This window comes from Ovis aries, chromosome 4, assembly GCF_016772045.2.
Source record: "Ovis aries strain OAR_USU_Benz2616 breed Rambouillet chromosome 4, ARS-UI_Ramb_v3.0, whole genome shotgun sequence".
Taxonomy (NCBI): Eukaryota; Metazoa; Chordata; class Mammalia; order Artiodactyla; family Bovidae; genus Ovis; species Ovis aries.
Window position 1 is genome coordinate 65,791,264 of NC_056057.1, and position 23,182 is coordinate 65,814,445.

The 23,182-nt window shown below is 45.9% G+C and overlaps 1 protein-coding gene across 6 annotated transcripts in view; it reads left to right on the forward strand.

Annotated features, from left to right (window-relative positions):
* PDE1C (phosphodiesterase 1C) overlaps nt 1-23,182 on the forward strand; it is a 531,506-nt gene that overhangs the window by 59,175 nt on the left and 449,149 nt on the right. For all 6 annotated transcript variants that reach the window (XM_042249215.2, XM_042249217.2, XM_042249219.2 and 3 more), the window contains exon 2: nt 20,275-20,325. In XM_042249215.2, the coding sequence (XP_042105149.1) occupies nt 20,275-20,325 (51 nt within the window). The remainder of the gene's footprint in view (nt 1-20,274; nt 20,326-23,182) is intronic.

The window sequence follows — 23,182 nt, forward strand, 5'->3', positions numbered from 1 at the left end:
TGGGTCAAGAATCAGATCAGCTAGGTGGGTTTTAGCTCAGGGTCTTTTGTGAGGTCACATTTAGGATATCAGCAGGGGCTGCATTCATCCGAAGTCTTGATGAGGACTGGACGGCCTGCTTCAGTGTGGCCACTTGTATGACTGCCAAGTTGATGCTGGCTTTGGTGGGAAGTCTCAGTTTTTCATCATGTGAACCTCCCCGCAGGGCTGCTTGGTTTCCCTACAGAGACCATCCAAAGTGTGAGTGGCAGCTTTTCTGTGACGAGGACTTGGAAGCCACACCCCATCCCTTTCTCATTATTTTGTTGGTCACGTTGGTCAGTGGGTCAGTACTGACTCTGCGAGAATGGAGCTCATAAGGGTGTGAGCATTAGGAGGTGAGGCTCATTGGGAGCCATCTTAGAGGCTAATATCATATTTCCCCAATGAAATTAAGTGTCCTGGTGTTCAGTCATATTCATTAATTGACAGGGTCTTTCTGTGTCCCTGCCCTATGCCAGCTGTGGGGATATAAATGTGAACAAGACAAACGAGGTCTCCTGCCTCATGGAACCCACAGTCTATCAGGGGAGACGGGCATTACTTTTGCAAATCCTGAATCCATTACAGATTTCATAAATGCCATGAAAGCAAGAAAGGAAAGGAAGTGGGGACAGTAAGAACATATGATGAGGGGACCTCATGTAGTCTGGGTGGGGTGCAAAGGTGGGCTTCCCTGAGGATATTCCCTCCTCTGTGCTCCCAGCACTTTGCACTGAGGACCTCCTTGGTGCTTCTTCAACTGAGCTATCATTATTTTCACCATTTTTTTTCCTCCAACCCAACCCCCCATCAAGTACTGAGCTCCTCGAGATCAAGGATCTCGCCTCACTGCAGTTCCCATTGTCCAAGCCCCGCCCAGAGCTGAGCACCCACTAGGGGCTCCGCAGATGTGAGCTGAGTGACTGTGTGGTCCATTGCCAGGAGAGCCTGCCTTTCCTCAGGAGGTGTGTGTGTTTGGGGAGAGGTAGAAGGCAAATATGGAGGCAGTAGGATCCAATTAAGGATGAAATAGGGTCTTCCCTGGCAATCTTGTGATTAAGACTTTGCCTTCTAATGCACTGGAGTTGGGGGTGGGAGGGGGGCGGCGCATGGGTATGAGTTTGATCCCTGGTTGGGGAGCTAAGATCTTGCATGTCTCACAACCAAATAACCAGAACATAAACAGAGGCAATATTGTAACAGATTCAATGAAGACTTTAAAAATGGTCCACATCAAAAAATAAAAACAACAATAACAACAACAACAAAAAACAACAAAGGATGAAACAGTGAATTTTCCACCCCCCTGTGTAAGTACCACCTCTTTATGGCCTCTGCCCATGTGTGGCTGCTTTCTGTAGCAGCATTAAAGGAGCCCCCGGAGAGGAGTTCTGATTGGATGTTGTGATTTGGGAAGATTGATGTATTGGGCTTCCTTAGCTTTGATGTATCCATGAGTGGAAGCTGGCTGTTTTGGTAGCAGTGAGAATGCTAATCTGTATCACAGTAGCCCCTGTTTAGTGAAGTGAAGTTGCTCAGTCGTGTCTGACTCTTCTCGACCCCACGGACTGCAGCCCACCAGGCTCCTCCGTCCATGGGATTTTCCAGGCAAGAGTAATGGAGTGGGGTGCCATTGCCAGCTCCTGTTTAGTGTGGGCTTATTTTGTGCTGGGCCCTGCAATGTGCCTTCTCGCCACTCCATCATGTCCCACCTCAGAGCCTTTGCACTAGCTGCCCCCTCAGGCTGCCATGCTTTTCCCTGGATATCCCCACTTCAGGTGGGTGTCTGCTCAGAGGTCCTCATCAGAGCTCCACTTGATCATCTCATCTGAAATTGCATCCCAGGCAACTTCATCTTCCTACCTGAGTGCATTTCTCTTTATTGTACAAATCATATCTGCTACTGCTGCTGCTGCTGCAAGTTGCTTCAGTCGTGTCCGACTCTGTGCGACCTCATAGACGGCAGCCCACCAGGCTCCCCCATCCCTGGGATTCTCTAGGCAAGAATACTGGAGTGGGTTGCCATTTCCTTCTCCAATGCAGGAAAGTGAAAAGTCAAAGTGAAGTCGCTCAGTCGTGTCTGGCTCTTCGCGACCCCACGGACTGCAGCCTACCAGACTCCTCCATCCATGGGATTTTCCAGGCAAGAGTACTGGAGTCAGGTGCCATTGCCAGCTCCTGTTTAGTGTGGGCTTATTTTGTGCTGGGCCCTGCAATGTGCCTTCTCGCCACTCCATCATGTCCCACCTCAGAGCCTTTGCACTAGCTGCCCCCTCAGGCTGCCATGCTTTTCCCTGGATATCCCCACTTCAGGTGGGTGTCTGCTCAGAGGTCCTCATCAGAGAGCCACTTGATCCTCTCGTCTGAAATTGCATCCCAGGCAACTTCATCTGCCTACCTGAGTGCATTTCTCTTTATTGTACAAATCATATCTTAGGTTATCTTAAATGCAGACTCTCGCATCTTAGTCCACTTGGGCTTCTGTAACCAACATGTCATAAACTGAGTGGCTTAAACCATAAGCATTTGTTTCTCACAGTTCTGGAGGCTGGAAAGTCCAAGATCAAAACACCATCAGGTCCAGTTCTTAGTGAGGGCCCACTTCCTTGCTAATAGACAGCTACCTTTTTGTAAGGACTAATCCCATTATGGGGGCTCTACCCTCATGACCCAGTTACCTCCCAAAGCCCTCACCTCTAAATATCATCACATTAGGGCTTCAGCATATCAATTTTGGGTAGACACATTCAGTCTGTATGTAGCACCTGGGGATAAATAAAGAGGTCACAGTGTTTGTCTAGGGTTGTAAAAGATTTGTGTTAGTTGAGATGTAAAATTTCAGTGTGACCACAAATTATGCTGATGTCTTCATCACTTCATAGGTTACAGTGTTTACTCATAAGGTTGCTCATCAAGCCCTTTCTTGAAACAACAGTGTGGAGAAGGAAGGACAGGTTTTCTGTTATTTAAAAGCCATTTTCTTGGAGAACCAGCTCAGATTCAGAGAGGCTGAATAAGGGAGTCAGGTACAGGCAGAGAGAGACTGGAATTCAGACCAGGCCCTGGAAGTCTTAAATGCAGAGCTCTGTTGCTGCCCTTTGTTGTAAGTGATAAGCTACAGTGGACATCAGAGTCTGCGAGCACATGAAAGTCACTGTCCTCATACAGCTTTGCTAACCCAGTTGCCTAAAGTGAGTAGAAAAAACTATCTCCATTGACTGTGCATGTCCCTGGCCGTTCAGACATGGTTCATTTCTGTTGGCCTCTGTGCAAGGGCCAGCTGAGGGACTGTTGGAAGCTCCAAGGCAGTGTTTTCTCAAATTTCATTCTGAGCTTCAATTCAATTTCCTCAGACAGTGCTGTTCTCCCCAGTCAAGGATACACACCCCTACCACTGCAACCTCACTCTCTTTGGGAGTACCCTGGATTGTCACAGCGCTCATCACAGTCCTTAGCAATCAGAGTCCAAGCTCATTAGCAGAAGACGCTCTGAGAGAGAAAATGAAAGATGCTGTGGTCCTCCAGGTAGTCAGGAGATGCCCCAGGGGATGTGAGCATGGTTGTGCTTGGAAGAAAAAATGGGCTTGTGTGAAAACTACAAAGGGAAACAAAGAGAAGAAAGCATCAGGAATGTCCCCTGAAGGTTTGCAATGTGCATTCCAGAAGCACCGAGGCCGCCTCACCTCCCCTTAACATGATTTAGTTGAAATGTATCCTCTTAGTGGGGAGGCTGTACAAATTGAACAAATCCAACCAGGAACCGCTGGATGAGGACTGGCACTCTTTGAAAAATGGATAATGCTTCCTGTCTTTCTGGTTCATCTGTAGATTGTGGTATATTTTAATAGTTTTCTTTCTTAAATAATACAGTTGGCTACCAGTGCCCAGGTCCCTGGGAGTTTCCCCCATCTACAGCTTGTCCTCCTCTGCCTCCTCCCAGGGACCAGAGCTGGGTCCTCCCCTACATTTTTTTGTAAGTCAATTTTTATAACATAAGATTAAAGGTGCTGAACACATCGTTTTGTCCATCTCTTAGTTTTTCTCCCCTTGTTAATGGTAAAATGCAAGGACCACAGTGAGGTTTTGACTTCTAAGATCCCAGAGCATCTGACTCCAGAATCCAAAGACACCATTCACCCATTTCTGCAGCAGACAGTTGTTGAGATCTGTGTGTCATGTATATGCCAAGCAGTGAGGATAGAGAGGGAATTAAGATAGTGTCCCTACTTTCATAGAACACACATGTTATTAAATAAACCAAAAGGAAATAATACTAATACAATTGTTGGCTTTTATTGGGCATCTCATCATGACTGTGTGATGAGATGGTGCTGGGTATCTCACCATTTTAGAATGGCCTTCCCAGGTGGCACTAGTGGTAAAGAACCTGTCTGCCAGTGCAGGTTAGACATAATAGACTTGGTTTGACCCTTGGGTTGGGAAGATCCCCTGGAGGAGGGCATGGCAACCCACTCCAGTATTCTTACTTGGAGAAGCCCATGGACAGAGGAACCTGGCAGGCTGAAGTCCACGGGGTCACAAAGAGTTGGACATGACTGAAGCAACTTAGCACATCTCACCCATTTTATCTCCCGTCCCAATAACCCTGAGAGGTATTGTGACTTAGCTGTGCACATGAGAAAGGGATTCAGGGAAATTTGGCAACACAACAGAGGAGCCCGGATTCCAAGTCAGGTCTGTCTGACTTGAAAGCCTCCAATCTTCCCACCTGCTGTGATAGAACACTGGTGTTGAGAAGACAGAGCAGGATCCCAGAGAGTATGATTCTCCGGGGGCGGTTGCATTGGGGTCCTGGTGTGTGAGTGGGCATTTGTTAGTTGGAGAAAGTGGGGAAGGACATGAAAGTCAAGTGAAGAGTGTGAATAAAGGCATCAATAGGCAAATGCCCAGAGTGGAACCCGTGGGTAGAGGGCTCAGGATGGCTGGTAGGCAGGGATGTGGAAGGATGGCTGGGGCCTCGGCAGTCAGGCATGGACTCTCTCCTGGAGATCAGGCTGTGGGGAGACCACAGATTATATTTACAAAATGGGACAAGACGGAGGATTGAAAACTCAGATGCCTTTGGGGTGCAGGCAGTTACATAAATGAGGTAGTGAAAAGCAATAGTCACTCAGTTGTGTCCGACTGCGACTCCACAGGCGGTAGCCTGCAAGACTGTCCGTGGAATTCTCCAGGCAAGAATACTGTAGTGGGTTGCCAGTCCCTTCTCCAGGGATCTTCCTGACTGAGGGATCAAACCTGGGCCTCTTGCTTGCAGGCAGATTTTTTTCTACCGTCTGAGCCACCAGGAAAACCCTGATTATCCTTGATATGATTTGTTTCCAGTATCAGTTCAGTTCAGTTGCTCAGTTGTGTCCAACTCTTTGCGACCCCATGGACTGCAGCACACTAGGCTTCCCTGTCCATCACCAGCTCCCGGAGCTTGCTCAAATTCGTGTCCCATCAAGCTGGTGATGCCATCCAACCATCTCATCCTCTGTCATATGGTCATTTAAATATAAAGCCTCCTCTGTACTGGAAACCATCTCAGATAACAGAGGATGAGATGGTTTCCAGTATAGAGGAGCCTTTAGATTTAAATGACCATATCCTGATGTTAACTACATAAGTCCATCCCATAATTGTGGGAAATTTCATCCTTAGTTGAAATTTTGTTTGTTGCTCTGATTGAGCTTGAATAATAGAGGAAAATGTATATTTATGGCCACGATCAGAGCAGGAATTATTAACTGGTTGGGTGAGGGGCATCTCATCTAGTAATATCAATAGTGGCCTGAACATGACTATAACTGTTCTTTAAGATACATTTCCTAAGTGGAAATTGCTCAGTCGTGTGTGACTCTTTGTGACCCCATGGGCTATATAGTCCATGGAATTCTGCAGGTCAGAATACTGGAGTGGGTAGCCGTTCCCTTCTCTAGGGGATCTTCCTGACCCAGGAATTGAACTGTGGTCTCCTGCATTGCACATGGATTCTTTACCAGCTGAACCACTAACCAATTAGAGCCTTGGAATGGAGAAATCCACCAAGGTAACCCAGAAGTGCTAGACAGAGGTAATTGGCCACAAACTCAACAATTGGATTAATTTTAAAACTAGCATAGGATCGTGTCTGTGATAGAAAAACATTTGATTCATATGCAAAGGTCCAGGAAGTCAAGAAAACACTGTAAATGATCATATGAATCAGGTGGAGGACCTTGGGCGAGTTGTCTGCTTCGAATGCCATCTTTTTTATCCTCCTGTGGGTGTGGTTTTTCCAGCATTGTTTGAGTAATTTTGAGGTCAGCAGTCCTCTCCATAGGCCAGTAGGTTGGTTCACATTTGTTGAGAGGGACCTTGTGCAGGGACTGTTGAAGGATTCTTCTGTGTTCTGGGATACAGAGAATAAGATTGCTGCGAGCTGCTTTCAGAAGGTTTGTTTCCTCTTGTTTTAGGTTTTGTGATGGAGAGGTGTGTTCATTCCAGATAGTACTGAGAGGTACTTGAGATGAGAGAGTGGGATCAGGGAAGGCCTCTAGGATATGCCATTTGGGTTGAGACCTGGAAAATGGAGGCTGCTGTGAAGGAGATGAGATTTATAAGAGGCAGGGTAGTGTAATGGTTAAGAGAAAGATCTTGGAACTAGCTTGGGCAGGTCACCTGAGCTCTCTGTGCCTCAGTTACCCCATCTGTAAAGTGGGGTAACCATAGCCCAACCTCCCAAGGTGGTTCAGAGGATTGACTGAGTTAGCACTCATAAGTGCTTAGACTGGCACCTGGAAGGCCCGTAAAGGGGTCTGCAGGGGTTGCTGCTACTGTTAATAAGAAACCTTATTACCTATAGCAAAGCATTCCAAACAGGAAAAGAAAGTGAAAAGGCGCTGACTTGGGAATGTGTTCAGTGGGTTTGAGAGACAGAAAGGTGGCCAGAGTAGCAAGAGCTGTCAGCCAGCAGACGGAGGAGATGAGGTCAGATCAGGGAGGGTTTGTAGGCGGTGATTTGCACACAGTGAGAAGCACTGAGGGTTCTAGGCGGGGAGGCGGTATGGTCTATGGGCTGGCTGCCGGGCGTAGCAGGAGACCCTGGGAATGTGTTAGGGTTGTCCAGGTGAGGGTCTCTGGATGCTCAGACCAGAGTTTTAGGAGAGGAGCTATGAGTTAGGGTGTGTTTTGGAGGTAAGGATTTGTTGATGGAAGGGCAATGGGAAGGAAGGAGACCATTTCTGTCCTAAGAGACTGCCCTGGAGGGAGGAAGGTAGTGGGGGAGTGGTGCCATTGACTGAGAGTGGGAGAGAGCAGATTTTGGGAAGGAACATTTTGCTTTTTCATGCTGGGTTTGCAAGTCTTAGCGCACACTCGTGTCTCAAGTAGGCAGCTGGAGGGAAGCGGACCTGACGTGAGCAGTAGCAATTCATGTCACTGTGGTGAACTGCTCCCAATGATTCAGATCATTTACTTTTAAACACTGCTTGCCAAACAGAATACATTTGCCTCCAATCTGTGGCCCCCAGTGGTTCCCAAACTTGCATTCATTTTAGAGAGTAAATATAAATTGCTAGATTAAGAGTAAACCTTTAACTGGTTGCTAGCAAAGCTCTTAGGTGTCATGGAGGAAGAAGGTCCCTGGCTACTTGGCCTGTGTCCATCCAGAGGCCTCTGTGACTTCACTGCCAGTCCTGGCTTCCTCCGCTCATTTACCAGCCCTTCACTTAGCAGCCTATGTGCTGGCCCTGTTCTGGGCTGGAGGGAAATTGTATGAGATGTGGGCTCTGCTGTGAGAAGCTCATTCTAGTGGGCATCCAAGTTCCTTGCCCAAAGGAATGATGTCTTGTGCTAGCTTTTTTCTTCTGGTTATCTTTTTTTTTTTTTTACATTTAAGATTATGTATTTATTTACTTATTATTGAAGCATAATTGACTTACAGTGTTGTGTTAGTTTCAGATGTACTGCAAAGTGATTCAGTTATATATATGTATATATAAAATATATATTTCAGATTCTTTTCCCTTATAGGTTATTACAAATTGTTGAGGGTAGTTTTCTGTGCTCTGTAGTATGTACTTGTGTGCTAGTTTTATTTACTGGAGACATTTGATCTGTTCAGCCTGCAGGCAGCTGGTAACGATGCAGTGATTTATGGTGCTGGACATATCAGTGCTGGCAGCGCATGTCCAAGCCACGTATCGGGTGTGTGTGTCTGTGTGTCTGTGTGTGTGCATCTGTGCACTCTGAGGTGCTTAGGGAGTAGATCTGGTAGTCGTGGCTGTGTGGTTGACCTATGCCCCAAATCTGAGGACCTCCTTGTTTGTCTGAGCCTTTGTGCCCTGCTGGTGGCTTGGCTAGGGCAGGCAGTGGTCTTCTAGGTCATCTGTTCTATCTAATACCTGTGGAGGAGAGTGAGTTTCTCTCACCCTCTCTGCTTGGACCCTACTTCTCACATGCACACCCTCTCAGTATCTGTCCTCAAGTGGGTTTCAGAGTCATACTGGTAGCTCTTCTTTGTTACAACTTGACTGAAAGAAACAAAGGGAACTGGACATTGAGTTCAACAGTGTGCACTTTTAAAACCACCCAGGGTCTTTCCAGTGAGCTCTCAGAAAGTGTGCTTAGCTGTTCCTTTTTAGGAGGGTTATGTTCTTTAACACCTCGCTGCTCAGAGTGTGGCTTCTAGACCAGCCCATCGGCACCACCTGGGAGCTTGTTTGCAATGCAGAATCCCAGGCCCCACCCCAAACCGACTGAAACAAAGCTTCAGTTAAACAAGATCCACCAAAGGTTTTTGTGCACAGGGAAGTCTGAGAAACACTGCTTCAGATTGCAGGCTTCTGGAAAATTCAGCCTCTTTGCATGGCTCCTGAATGTACAACGAGAAGAAGTTTCCCAGATGCTCTGTGTGTCTCCTGAGAGCCAAGCAAAAGGAGAACCTTGTCTGAGAAGGTGGAGATCAGGCTTCGCCTGGAGATCACTGTGGAATGCATGTTCACCAGTGGGTTGCTGAGGCTGTCTTTTCTTTTGGCAGTGATTTAAGTGACTTTACTTTTGGGGGTCAAGGCCTTGGGACATTTTTGTCAAATGAGGGGGGAATGGGGCTTGTCCATCAGGAGAAGAGAGGGCTCAGGGGGCTGAGGCCATGATTGTTATCATCAAATGTTGGAAGACCCTGAGAAGGAAAATAAATCAGGCCTGTTCTTGTGAGGGCAGAAGAAAGACCTTCAGAATGATTCCATCATCATGAAAAAGCTCAACATTCAGAAAACTAAGATCATGGCATCTGGTCCCATCACTTCATGGCAAATAGATGGGGAAACAGTGGAAACAGTGTCAGACTTTATATTTTGGGGCTCCAAAATCACTGCAGATGGTGATTGCAGCCATGAAATTAAAAGACGCTTACTTTTTGGAAGGAAAGTTATGACCAAGCTAGACAGCATATTCAAGAACAGAGACATTACTTTGCCAACAAGGTCCATCTAGTCAAGGCTATGGTTTTTCCAGTAGTCATGTATGGATGTGAGAGTTGGACTGTGAAGAAAGCTGAGTGCCGAAGAATTGCTGCTTTTGAACTGTGGTGTTGGAGAAGACTTTTGAGAGTCCCTTGGACTGCAAGGAGATCCAACCAGTCCATCCTAAAGGAGATCAGTCCTGGGTGTTCGTTGGAAGGTCTGATATTGAAGCTGAAACTCCAGTACTTTGGCCACCTCATGCGAAGAGCTGACTCTTTGGAAAAGACTCTGATGCTGGGAGGGATTAGGGGCAGGAGGACAAGGGGATGACAGAGGATGAGATGGCTGGATGGCATCACCGACTCGATGGACATGAGTTTGAGTGAACTCCGGGAGTTGGTGATGGACAGGGAGGCCTGGCGTGGTGTGATTCATGGGGTCGCAGAGTTGGACACGACTGAGCGACTGAACTGAACTGAAGGTTGCAGAACTAATCAGAGGTGAGGGGCCTGCCTCCAGGGCTGAGCTCCCATGCGTGGGCGCAGGCCAGGCATGAGCTGGATTTGGAACGTGACAGGGAGTCTCAGCAGGATATGTGGAGTGGGACCAGTTCCAGTCCTGTGAACTGTTGAGAAAAAGAGAAGAGCTCACAGAACGAGGTTCAGTTCCAGCTTATCAGACCTGATTGGGGCAAGTTACTAACTTTCCTACGCCTCAGTTTCCTTATCTGAAAATAGGAATCATAATACTTACCTCATAAGATGGTGTGAAAGTTTAATAAAAATTATGAGTCTAAAAAAAGTTATTGGCATAAAGTTCTTGGCAGCCTGGCATGAAATAGGGCTTAATACACTGTAGTGTTTTACTTCTTCTCTGGATTCATCTCTTTTTCCTTATTTGAATTGAGCTTAATTAGTTAAGAGTTTGAGCAGCTGGCTTGATGGTGGATTTCAATCTTGTTCACTTCTGATCTCGTTAACTGCTTGTGGTGGTTCTGGGCCTGGTTTGCTCAACTAGGGGGTATTTTAATGAGGCCAGAATAGTAGGGGGCCCTGTATGGGTACTGCTTTGGTCACTCAGCTGCCACCCCTGTTGTGTACCTGAGGCCTGTGGCCTGAGGCCTGCGGCAGTCACCAGGGCACCGTCCAGGAGGGCCAGGCAGAGCCCACAGGCTGTCACTGTCAGAAGCAATCTGGTCCACTTTGGGTGGAGGGCTCTGGAGTGACTGCTGACCCTGGACCTGTGTACCCAGCACCTGAATATGCAGACGTATCTGCTCTTGGATGAATTCACACGTCTATCTGCAGATGCAACATGTTTATAGAAGAGAATGGGAGAGAAGGCAGAGTTGCAGCGAGAGGCATTTTATTATTTATCAAGATGGGAAAGAACATCTTTCTCTACTTTTTACTACCGCCTCCCTCAATAAAAAGCGTTTCTTGCTTGAGAAAGGGAGAGATTTAGGGTATAGTTGGTCAGTCTCAGTCTGCCCCCAAGTCCTAGAATGCACAACATTTCTTCCCTCTCCTATCATCCTCTCCACCTCCCTGGCTCTCACCTGTCGCAGGTCTCCCAGAAGCCTCTGTACTCCTTATTCCAGGCCACCCCAGCCTCTCCCTTCTGTAAACAAGGGCTCTTCATTTGACATTCAGCGGAGTTTAGGTCTGTAGTGGTAAAGAATCCGCCTGCCAATGCAGGAGACTCAGGAGACTTCGGTTGGATCCCTGCGTTGGAAGATCCCCTGGAGGAAGAAATGGCAACCCGCTCCAATATTCTTGCCTGGAGAATCCCATGAACAGAGGAGCCTGGAAGGCTACAGTCCATAGGGGCGCAAAGAGTTGGACACAACCGAGTGACTGAGCACAGAGTTTAGATCATGTCATATATTAATATTATGTTTTCCTAGCTCGACCTCAGGTTTCCTGAGGTCAGGACCTGGTAGGTTGGCCAGGTGGTTTTTGCAGAAATACCAGTACCGTGATACATTCATGTTGCAACAACTCTTAATAATCTCTGTCAGGAAGCTCAGCACCAGGCTTCTGGTCTCAGGGGACTACTCAAGGACCAGTTGTATTCATCATTGAGTCCAGCAAAGACATGTGGAGGCAGGGGCTCTGGGAGTGCTCAGTGGAGGTTAGTAGATTGTTTGAGTAACTGGAAGCCATGAAAAGTTAGTCTGAAACCTGGCAACTTGGAAAGAGAGGCCAGGAAAGGGAGCCAGGTTGTGATTGAAAAAAAAAAAAATTCACCTCTATTAATATCCTAGCTTATTCCATAAAGGATGGGTGTATGGAGAAAAATAGAAATAAAATATAATTTGTAGAATGACATTGAATTTAGATACACAAGTGTATAAAATCAGCACTAGGGAAGAAAGAAATATATTACATGAGCCTTTTCATATGACCCAAATTCCTTCAAATTAATTTCTGAAAAAGTAGAGAAAGTCTGTTTCCCAAGGTGTCCTCTCAGGTTGGCAAGGGCTTTCTTGATTTTCTGTGTGTGTGTGTTTCCTTGCAGTCTGGCCCACAAGACTTGCCTTCTGCAAGGATTTGCCCATTACTCCAGGATAGAGGGGTCTGTAAGGTACACCATCTCTGCCACTCTCAAATCATCAACCGTGATGAGTCATCACTACAAATTGGTTTTATTTTCTTTTGTGTTAGAGCTTGATTCAGAGTCCATTTGACAGCCAGATTGGCCCAAAAGGTATAATGAGGCAGTGCCAAGTATTTCTGAATAAAGAAGTGGAGAAGGGAGTAGCCTGAGAGGGGTGGTGATACCTTTTTTGACACTAGGGCACATGGTCCAGCTGGATTGCAGAGCTTGGTTCTGTTTACAGAACTGGAGAACAGAGAGCCTTCCTCTGCGGCGCTTCTGATCTGAGGCTGAGTGGAGGCAAGACGAGGAGTTCTCCTGCCAGGTCTGGGTTTCTTGGCAAAAGGCTCATCAAATAGTACTGATGTTTAAAGTGTGCTGGGCAGCACATGAGTTAAGAGCACTGGCTCTGGAATAATGTGTTGGATTCAATTTCCAGATCTGCCGTAGTTGTTTCATCACAAGGAATTTTCTCAAGTTCTCAAAGACTCAGTTTCTGCATCTGGAAAATAGGGAAATCAAGTGATGGCCTCACAGAGCTGCCATGGGGATAAAATTAGGTGATGAAAGAGTAGCGCTTAGTGTGTTCCTTAGTTATACAGCAGCTCTCATTTTAAGCAAATTGAACAATATATTTTATAGAAGTATTTAATTCAGTGATCTTTCTGAATTATCCACTCTTTGGCTAATTATTTTATGGCCTATCCAACCCGGCAAAGAGCCCCTGGAGAAGGAAATGGCATACGACTCCATTATTCTTGCTGGGAAAATCCCGTGCACGGAGGGACAGGTGGGCTGCAGTCTATAGGGAGGCCAAGAATCGGACTGAGTGATCAAGCACGCACAACCTGGCAGAGACTTCCCTGCACACTCATCCTGCCTGCCCCCTTCAATCTCCCGTCCCGCCCACGATACGCTTGGTAATGTGTTACAGACATATCCGGCTACACTCAGACTCAGCATCAGAAGTCTTCCTAACACAGTACCCTGCTCAGCCATTGCCAATCAGAGTTGTATATGTTTTTATTTAAAATGTATCCTGGGGTTGGCAAGCATCAATATTTATCAAACCCAAGGAAGTCAAAGGAAATGCAAGCCTTTACTTTTACTCCTGACACATGACTCCGAGGGAGCTAAAGAGGTGGAGTACATTCCCTTCTCCAAGAATGCTGGAATTGGAGGTGGAAGAAATGGATGACATTTCCAGCTCTGATGTCTGGACTTAAGTCTGATCTCGGACAAACCACCTGATCTCTTGGAATGTCAGTTTCTTCTCTTGAAGAGAATCAAGTCTTGCCTCCTAGGAGCTGTTTTTATGAGCTGTACTGTTCTCCTGCTAAGATGAATTTGATTTTTAATTCTAGTCCCTTGTTACTGTTTTCTAAGTAGGAAAGGTTTGATCAGGTTATGGAGACACTGGCTAGCTGGCGTTCTTGCATGAATGTGGCAATGAAACTCTTCTTTTTGTAACTAGGTTCTTCCTCTTCTGGATCCTGCTGTTGTGAGTTCTGGCCCTGGGACTGCCCATCTCACAAAAGGGCCCCTCTCTACTGACAGTCTCCTGGTCTTGTGCCAGGTGTGAGATCCCAGGCAGGTGACATCTGGTGCACGGCTCTCCCTGGGGCATGATGTAGAGGGTCAGACTTTCGCATGACTTTTCTCTAGGGGTAGCCCTCTCTGGAGCACAGCTCTTATCTGCTTACATTTCTTGGAAGGCAGAGAGGCTAAAGGGAAAGGCTCTGGGCTTTGGAGCCAGGCATCCCTTGGTTTGGAATTCAGACACACAAATCTGTGGTCTTGGAAAAGTTACCTGACCTTTCTGAGTTCCTGTGTCCTGTCTATCAAATGGGAATGACAGTCTTACTCAGTGTGAAGCAGGAACCATGACAGGCTGTTCAGGGCTTTGTCTGTGATTTAGCCAATGCTTGATAAGTATTCCTGAAGGACAGATACTTACAGAACACTTAAATGTTTGGTAGGTGTTCATGTCCTTCTGGTCTGCTTCCAATTCTTGGTCTGTAGTGCGCTCTGCATGGTAGGAGGCTGATACGGTAGTTTTTTTTTTTTTTTTTTCCATTGGCAGAGAATCTGTGCTTGTGTTTGGGGAATTACAATGTGGTGGGAGGAAAATGCAGTAAACCCAGTGAATAGAGAACAGAGCATGTGAGGAGGTGAGAAGTGCTTCCAGGAGGGGTTGTGTGGGGAAAGGGGATGAAGCAGAGAAGGAAGGGAAGTTGGGAGCTGTGATCTTAATAAGGTGGTCGTGGAATACCTTAATTAGAAGATGACAGCTAAATAAGAGAGTTAGTGATCTTGGACCAAGTCTCCTTCTCCCCAGTGTTCCATCCAGTTTTCCTTGCTTGCTGCTGCTACTGCTAAGTCGCTTCAGTCGTGTCCGACTCTGTGCGACCCCATGGATGACAGCCCACCAGGCTTCCCCGTCCCTGGGATTCTCCTGGCAAGAACACTGGAGTGGGTTGCCATTTCCTTCTCCAGTGCATGAAAGTGAAAAGTGAAAGTGAAGTCGCTCAGTCATGTCTGACTCTTCGCGACCCCATGGACTGCTGCACACCAGGCTCCTCCGTCCATGGGACTTTCCAGGCGAGAGTACTGGAGTGGGGTGCCATCGCCTTCTCTGTTTTCTTGCTTAGGTCTTTACAAGTAGAAGGCAAGGTAAGATGAGGCCAAGCATCTGTGAGCAATTCCAAGCTTTACCTTCTGCAGAAACTAGGAGGGTGCCTGGAACCTGGTTCTAACACTCTCTTCTCTGAAGTCTCTTATGCATGGTTTTCTAGCCTCAAGACTTCCCAAAGGACCTCAGCTGGAGAGGATTCCTGATGAGCCCCAGAGCTCGTGGCTGAGCAGCAGCCAGTCAGCATGTTGGGTGGATTTCCTTGCAGGAAGCAAGGCTCTTCTGTGGAGCTGCTTTCTCATCGTGTGTTTGCCCTGGCACCCAGCACCCCAGCTGCATTTATGCTCTGGGTGCCAGGTGCCAGGTTTTCAAAACAAGAATGGCCGTGTTTTGGGTGCTCGTTTTGGTTACAAAGCAGTGCACACCTGCCCATGCCACCACCGTGCCTGTTTGGACCACCTTCCCTCCCCCCACCTCTGCATTGTGATGGCCTGAAATGTTAGTGGCTCAGCTGGGATTGGGATGCTCATTGCTCTGAAATATCTTTCTCACTGTCTCACCTGGCCCCCTCATCCCTGAAGCTGGTCTCCTTGGAGAATCCTTACCTTAAGATTTGTTTCTGGACAGTTTTCTAGTTAGGGGTGGGGGTGCAGAAACATAAAGCAAACATACCCGGGACACACTTCATTTAGAATGCTGCTTCTCAAACATTAAATAGCTTTTGAGGCAGTTGTTTAAATTCTAGAATCTTGTCTTCCTTTGCAAGATTCCAGTTGAGTGGGTTTGGGATGGGACCATGGAATCTGTGTCATCGCACCACCTCCACCATCATCATTGCCATCAAGTCAGTTCCCTCGCTGAATACACTTTAATAAATCCCGATTGGGAGGCATGGTTTACCTCCCTAACTTGCTTATATGTCAAAGCTGAGTGAAATCAACTGTGGTCATCCTCCCAGGGTCCAGCCTAGTGCTGAGCTCCCAGGAGGCACTCAGGGCACATCTGTTGGAGGTTAGAGGCAATGTGAGGCGTATCCTTTTATAAAGAACCCTTCACAGTGTGAAGAGTTGCCTACTAACTAATCTCCATAGCTATGTTTGCAGTCTTAACTGTTGAAAATTTTTTTAAAGCAGAGGCATGTCTCTTTCAGAATTATAATGACAAAACAATAGCATTTTGAAAAGAAGAACTGAATAGCGGTAATTATTTTTGAAGGAAGCTGAGCCACACCTCCCTCCCTGAATGTTGTTTTGATAAAGGTGTCTGAAGTTACACCATTTATTAGTGCTTCTCAGCCTCAGCTACTCATTGGAATCATCTGGGAACTGGGAAAGAATGGATGCTTGGGTCTCACCCACTGAGGCCCACCCTCTGATCCCACCCACCGAATCTGGGCATCAGGGTTTTTAAAACGTTCTCTAGTGATTCTGACATGCAACCAGGGCTGCAAACCACTGACTTAGAAAGTGTGGAGCCCTCTGGAGGGGGTGGGAGGGTGATTCATTTCTTGAGTCTTACAGGGAGTCCCATGGGACTCCAAAGATGGAAAGTCCCCTGATTTGTGATCCAAGACTGCTCTGAAATGTATCTGAAATACATTTCATATAAATATACATACATATATAATGACCCAAATTATATATAGTAGTTAATTGTTTTCTACCCCTTTAATAAAAGCATTTTTTTCTGATTATAAGTATGGCGTGTGCTTATCCAACTGTTGGGTTTAAGTAGCAGAGTATAAAAATGGCTGATAATCTCCCCAAATGACAGCACATGGAAGAAATAACTGTTAATATATCTGGTACACCTCCTTTCTGTTTCTCTGCGGCTGAATACACACACAGCCTAGACATACAATTTGACATCAGAGGAATTATTGATGCATACTGGTCTGTGTATTATACCCAACATGACTTTTGGTAAATCTACATAATAACTTCCCTTAAATCTCAATCATTTTTATGAGCTCTTGCCAAATTCAAACTTTCATTGCATCTGATAAATGGAACATCTACTTCATTATTGAAGCTTGCTGGATTTTTTTTTTAAATAGAAAGCAAACAACACTGTAGGAAGCCCCCATGGTGTGTCTGAGCTGGCCAGCTTTGTGCTGGAGGACTGTTGAACATCTTGGATCGGTTTGTGGCCTGGAAACTCAGGGGCTTAGCAAGCTTGGCCACAACCACTCATTGTAGTGCTGGTCTTGGTTGAGTCTTAGTTTCATTTTTTAAAAAATTTTGTTTTTAATTGGAGGATAATTACTTTACAGTATTCTGATAGTTTCTGCCATACATCAGCATGAATCAGTCATAGGTATACATATGTCCCCGCCCTCTTAAACATCCCCGCTCCCCTACCTCCCTCCCCATCTCACCTCTCTAGGTTGTCACAGAGCATCAGCTTTGGGTTCCCTGAGTCATACAGCAAATTTCCACTGACTGTGTTACATATGGTAATGTATATATTTCAATGCTACTACTCAAATCATCCCACCTTTGCCCTCCCCCACTGTGTCCTAAAGTTTGTTCTCTATGGCTGCATATCCATTGCTGTCCTATAGATTTTTAAGTCCGTTAAGAGGTCCTGTTTTCACTTGCCTTCTGGACTCATGTCGAGTATAGAAAGCCCAAATGCCAGTCAGTGAAAAGGTGCCTCCCAAACATGCAAGAGCTATATCTGCCCGTAGGAGGCATCTCAGTGGCTATCTGTGGCTGGTCAGTAAGTCTGGACAGTTTTCAGTTCCTGAGAGAAGCTGATAACCTGCATTTATGTTTGAAACCTCTTGATTTTTAAATGCAGACAATGAATTGTTTAAAAATTAAATATGTTGTAGGGGCCAAGCAAAACACACCTGGGGCTTTTTATAGCCCTCTGGCACTGAGGGCTCCATCCACTGAGCCATCTGTGGCAGTTGGTGTCAATTTCAATTATCAGTGAACTACTTCATTCAGTTCTAAAAACAGTGACTGAACGCAGTATTCTGCATGCCAGTCACTGAAAGATTGGAAACGCAAAGATGAAAAGTGATCATCCTTGTCTTCGCTACAGTAGCTTATAGTTTAGAGCAGTTCTTCTCAAAATATAGTCCCCAGAAGAGTGTTCTCCGTATCACATGGAAACTTGTTAGAAATGCAAATTCTTGGGTCCTATTCCAGGTCAACTGAATCAGAATCTGCGTTTAAACCAACCCCGCGATCTGTTTCAACAGACCTTCCTGGTGGTTCTAGTGTCTGCCAAAGTGTGAGAACCACTGGCCTGGGAGGGTAGTGAGGCCGGGGGCAGAGGTCTGTGGAAGGCAGAAGCTGTGCTGGGAGTCAGGGGAACTTTTCGGAAATGAATGGCTCCAGCTGAATCTTAAAAGATGAGCAGGAGGGAAGCAATGGGGAGGGCTGTCTGGGAGGAGGGGGCAAAGGAGCTGTAGCAAAGAGGACAGAGAGTGTTTGAGATTTGTCCACATATAGCCTGTGGCTGGGTTCTGAAGGCAGTGCTGGGAGGTATAGCCTGTGGCTGGGTTCTGAAGGCAGTGCTGGGAGGTACAGTGAGCTGAGAATAGGAGGGGCCAGCTGTTCAGTACTTGGCCAGGTAGACTGGATTGTATCTTGCAGGTGTTGGGGCATCATGGAGACCTTGTGGTATTGGGTCTGCATTTAAGAAAGTAATGCTGGGAGCAGGGTTCAGATTTCTTCTGGGTGAAGACAACTCTCCTGGCATGTCACTGGCCTAGATCTTGTTTCCTGCCTCTCCTGGCATGACTTGGATCTGGGTCAGCAATTCCCACCCTTGGATAGGGTGGCAGGGAGGGGAGGAAAAGCCTGGGGGTGAGGAGGCAGCCAGCAATGCCTGTGAAATTGTGATGGTGTGTGCCTGCTCCTTCTCTGTCCCTCGGGGAAAACGTGTGCTCTCTAAGCTGAATGTTGTAATGGTGGCTGGTGTTCTCAATGATGGCAGTGGTCTGCATGATCCTACTTTAATAGTGGCCCATCACTTTCTGCAGCAAATATGTTGGAGTATAACCTTAGAGATCTATAGTGTCCAAAGAGGAAGCAATTTGAACTCAGGCCAGGGAAACTCATGTCTATAGCTAACTAGGTCTTACTACTTTCTCCTGCCCTCCCTTTCTCTCTTTCTCTCTCCATTTATCTATTTCTTTTCAAAATGCTGGAGTGTGAGATACTGGAAGCAGGATGCAATGTCACCTCCCCCTGCTGGTCATTTTGTACAGTGTCTTGTTTATAATATATACAGAGTGGAGACAATGGTCCATGGAAATGACAGAAATATAAAGTAGCTGAGATTGAATCCATTAATTTAAAAAATTATGGTAAATTAAAAATTTCACCTTTTTGAAACGGTGAAAGGAATTTGTTGACTCCTTGTATTCTTTGTAAAATGATGTAATACATTTCTGAAGTAGCTATTTCTTGCATCCTGCACTGCAAATTTTCATAGATGAGAATGATTTTAATGATTACATTAGCAATTTCCTTTATTCTGCCTATGTATTGGATGTTCTTTCCTAAACTAAGATATTGAAAAAGTTTTTTCCATTTGATTGCTTTGGGTGTTCGTTCAAGTTGATCATACATACTTACAAAACACCCAGGGTTATAGTCTTTATGGGCATTGAAAGTGATATTTAAAGTGATTGAACCTTGTGTTTCAGTTTAACCTTTTTTTATCCGTGACGATGGTGTTCATCAGTATGCTTTCATGCTAAGCTGCTTCAGTCATGTCCAACTCTTTGCGATCCTATGGACTGTAGCCTGCCAGTCTCCTCTGTCCATGGGATAGAGGTTGCCATGCCTTCCTCCAAGGGATCTTCCTAATCCAGGGATCGAACCTGTGTCTCCTGCGTTTCCTGCATTGGCAGGCGAATTCTTTACCACTGGTACCACCTGGGAAGCTTGTTCATCAGTATAGGGGATAGTAATTATGAACCTATTGAGATGATAGGTTATAGAGAGGTTTTGCAGAGGAGAGTGAATGACCTTGCTGAGAAACCTTAGGGGTAAGGTTTTCTAGAGAAGCTTTCTGAACAATTTTCTCAATCCTCTTATTTGTTGGCTTCTAAATTTAAATATCCTTAACAAAAATCAACCTTACTGTTTTTTTTTTTTTCTGAAATCCCTGCCTTGATTTGCCCCATGGATCAGGAAAATCAGACTGATGTCAGGTGGTTGGGGTACATTTGTGTGTTGAAGGACATCCCACTGAGAGGCAGCTTGAAGCAGAAGGATGGGCACTGGCTTGGAAGCCAGGTGTACACACCTCTTACTCTGCCTGCAGACCAGTTAACTCCCCTAAGCCCAGTAAACTAGGTACTGTTTAGGTTGTCTCCAGCCTAATTCACTGTTTTAATCAAAATGATGAAGACATTTGGCTTCATTTAGGCAGTGAGAGCAGCACTGGAAATATAGAGAGGGAGTGAAGTTGCTTTTATCCTCTTACAATGACTCTCAAACACAGCTTAATAGTGAATCCTCCTGAGGATTAGCTGTAGGTTGGCATTTTCTGTAGACACACGTGCCTTGTACTTAACTGCATCTTCTGTTTTTGTTTTTTTTTTTTTTCCAGTTGCAAATGAAGCCGGAGATAAGACTGCCAGGCCACTTGCCCGCTTCTCCCGTGAGTAAATCTTGTTTCATTCCTCTCCTGAGCTCCTTCAGTGGCTTTTTGCCTGTGTGGTTCACCCTGCCAGGTGTCAGGAAAACACTGCCCATAAAAGAGTAATATAGGAGGTATATTCAGTGGGCTAATACTCCAGTTGAGCCCTATCACCAGTGAGTTATTCATTGCTATTGCCTTTTCAATCTTTGGAATTGTGGTGTATCAAATTGTGCTTTAGGGCTTTGCTGTGCTAAGTATGGTCCTGGGAGCAGCAGAACTGACATCATCTGATGACTTTTTCAGAAATGCAGGGTCCCAGGCTCCCCTAGACCTCCTGAATCAGAACCTACATTTTAGCAAATCCCTAGATTCCTGTGCATGTTTGAATTTGAGAAGTACTGCACTGGAGGGTCCCCTGAGTGTCCTGCCATGGGGTGAGACTCATTTCTGAAGAATGAGTACAGAAGAGTCTGTGAAGTGCTTGTAGCTGTCAAGGTCCATAGAAGTGTGGAAGCATTGTCACCTCCCAATGTGGACTCAAGGCCTAGCTCTACTGGCTTTGCCTCAGTTCATTGACATTTTGAAGCTCAGATGCAATCCATGACTGCTTCTCCTTTGGCACTGGACTGTTTGTAAGGGCCTGGGAGCTCCCCATGAATTTCACTTGACTCCTGTCTCCAGGTCTTGATCCCGATGGATGAGCAAAAGTCAACAGCCTCTTGGTGTTTTCTGTGCCAGAGTGATCACGGCAAGTTAATGCATTCCCTTGGATGAAAATCCAGATTCCTTGGAGTGGAAATATCAAGGGAGATTGAGTAGGGTTGAGGGGAGATGCTCCCCAAATGGGTGGAGCATCCAGTGGAGAAATAGCAGAACTGCGAATCAGAATAGATGTATTTTTGTTCCAGCACCATCACTGCTTGCTGGCTTTCACTTAAAGTAATTTAACTGATACTTCCTATGCCTTAGCTTTCCCATCTGAAAAACAGGAAATTCGTACCTACCTTCTCTCCTTTATAAAAAAAGTTGCCGTCTTTTGAAATGACACTTTGAGAGGGGTTACACAAATTCTGAGTTACTGTGTTGTTCATAAAGGTTGACCCAGTCTTGAGTGTGGATTCTGCCATAGTAAGTCTTAAAACCTAGAGGCGCAAAAGTATCATTTCTCTTTTGTTAGGGCTTCTTCTAAACTCTGCCTTCTAGCTCTTTTTTGGCAGGGGGTGGGGAGCTTCAAAAATTTGGGATTGATTCCTAAAAATGACTTTTATAGAACTGTAATAATATATGATAATGAAAGAGCATTAAGTGCTCACATTTTAGAAACTGTAATAAAACAGTTGCTTCTCACAGGCCCTGTTTTTCACTGCTGTCCTACTTGGAATCATTATTTCCAGAGTAAGTATGTCATCCCCCAGCTCAGCGAGGGTGATGAACATGCTTTTAGTCCCTTTATTTCTTCATCTCCTGAGCAGAAGATGAAGAAATAAAGTCTCCTTTATTCTTCAGGCAAATGAATAAGCTGGAGCAGTAATGTGACCACGCAGTGCAGGCTGCACCTCCACGGGAGTCCCTGCTGTTCCGATGCTCCTCACGAGGTTAGGAAGGGGATGGAGCCCTTTAACCATGAGGCCAGAATGAAACCTGGAGCACTTAGGCCCTTCACAGAGAGAAGAGGGTGCCTCCTCTTGTAAACGGCTTCCACGTTTTCTAAATTGTGAGACTGGGTTGGAGGGATGGTGTGTCACTTGAAAGCTTATTTGTAGGAGCTGAGTGAAGAGATGAGGAAAAATAATATCTACACAGGAAAAAAGTAGATAGTGGCAAACCAGTTAAGTTGGACTAATTCTGAAAAGAAAAAAAAATCTGCTGACTTAGTCCTATGTCCTGGGAAAGACTCAGATAGCATGTTATCTACTAAATCTTTCTATAGCAAGTCCTAGAGGAAAAAAAAAAAGGTGACTTTTAGGAAGGAAAAAAAAAATCCTCAATGTAGCATTGTCTGATTGTCACTCACCTCACTTCACCACATTGAAAATGACCTCTTTTGAAGTGTTCAGTTTGGGAAGACTGGAAGGATTTGAATGATAGACTTGCCTTTTGAGACTGGAAGGTGGAGCACTGTAGCATTCTCTAACGTTCACACCTCTCAGGACACATGGAAGCCCTGATGGTGCCCATGGCCCAGCACAGGATTAGGAGAGACAAGAACGCAGGCAGGTCGGGTTGTGAAGACTGGACCCTGTTCAGCGGAAGATACCTGGGGTGGGGAGGAAGAGGCTGGCCCACTGGCTTCCTTAGTTTTCATTCCCTTTGGGTTCTTACACTCTGATCCCTGATTCCTCTGCAACATGTTCGTTTCTCTGTAGATTGTGCCCCTGCTTGAATCCATATACTTTTCTTGGTTTCCCCTTATTGCAATGGAGATGAATTCTGATGATTATAGTAAGGAACCCTAAAGGAGCCTAGGGTAAATGGAGCACAGATCCATGAAGACATCTGGCTTTTCCAAGGGCTGGCTTCCCATCCTACCTCGGCCATCTGATTTACCAGTCTTGCAGGCTCTCTCTAGTCCACTTATGAACAGGGTCACTTCCACAGTGTAGCCCAGTCCTTGGGTTTCTTCTCTGTGTGACTGACACCACCACCCAGAACACCATGCTTTCCTCAAAGAAGTTGATTCCAAAACCCATGGGTTAAGCTTACTTCCTGTGACATTTAGACTGGAGACACTTGCTGTGCCATGAGGTGGTGGGGTGTCAGGAGGTGAGTCCTCCAAAACTCTGGATCCTGTCAGTCCCTTTGCCACCCCTGTCCTCATCGTTTTAGGCTTAGCAGTGGCTTTTGATTAACCTGACCTTAATCAGAGCATCTGTCT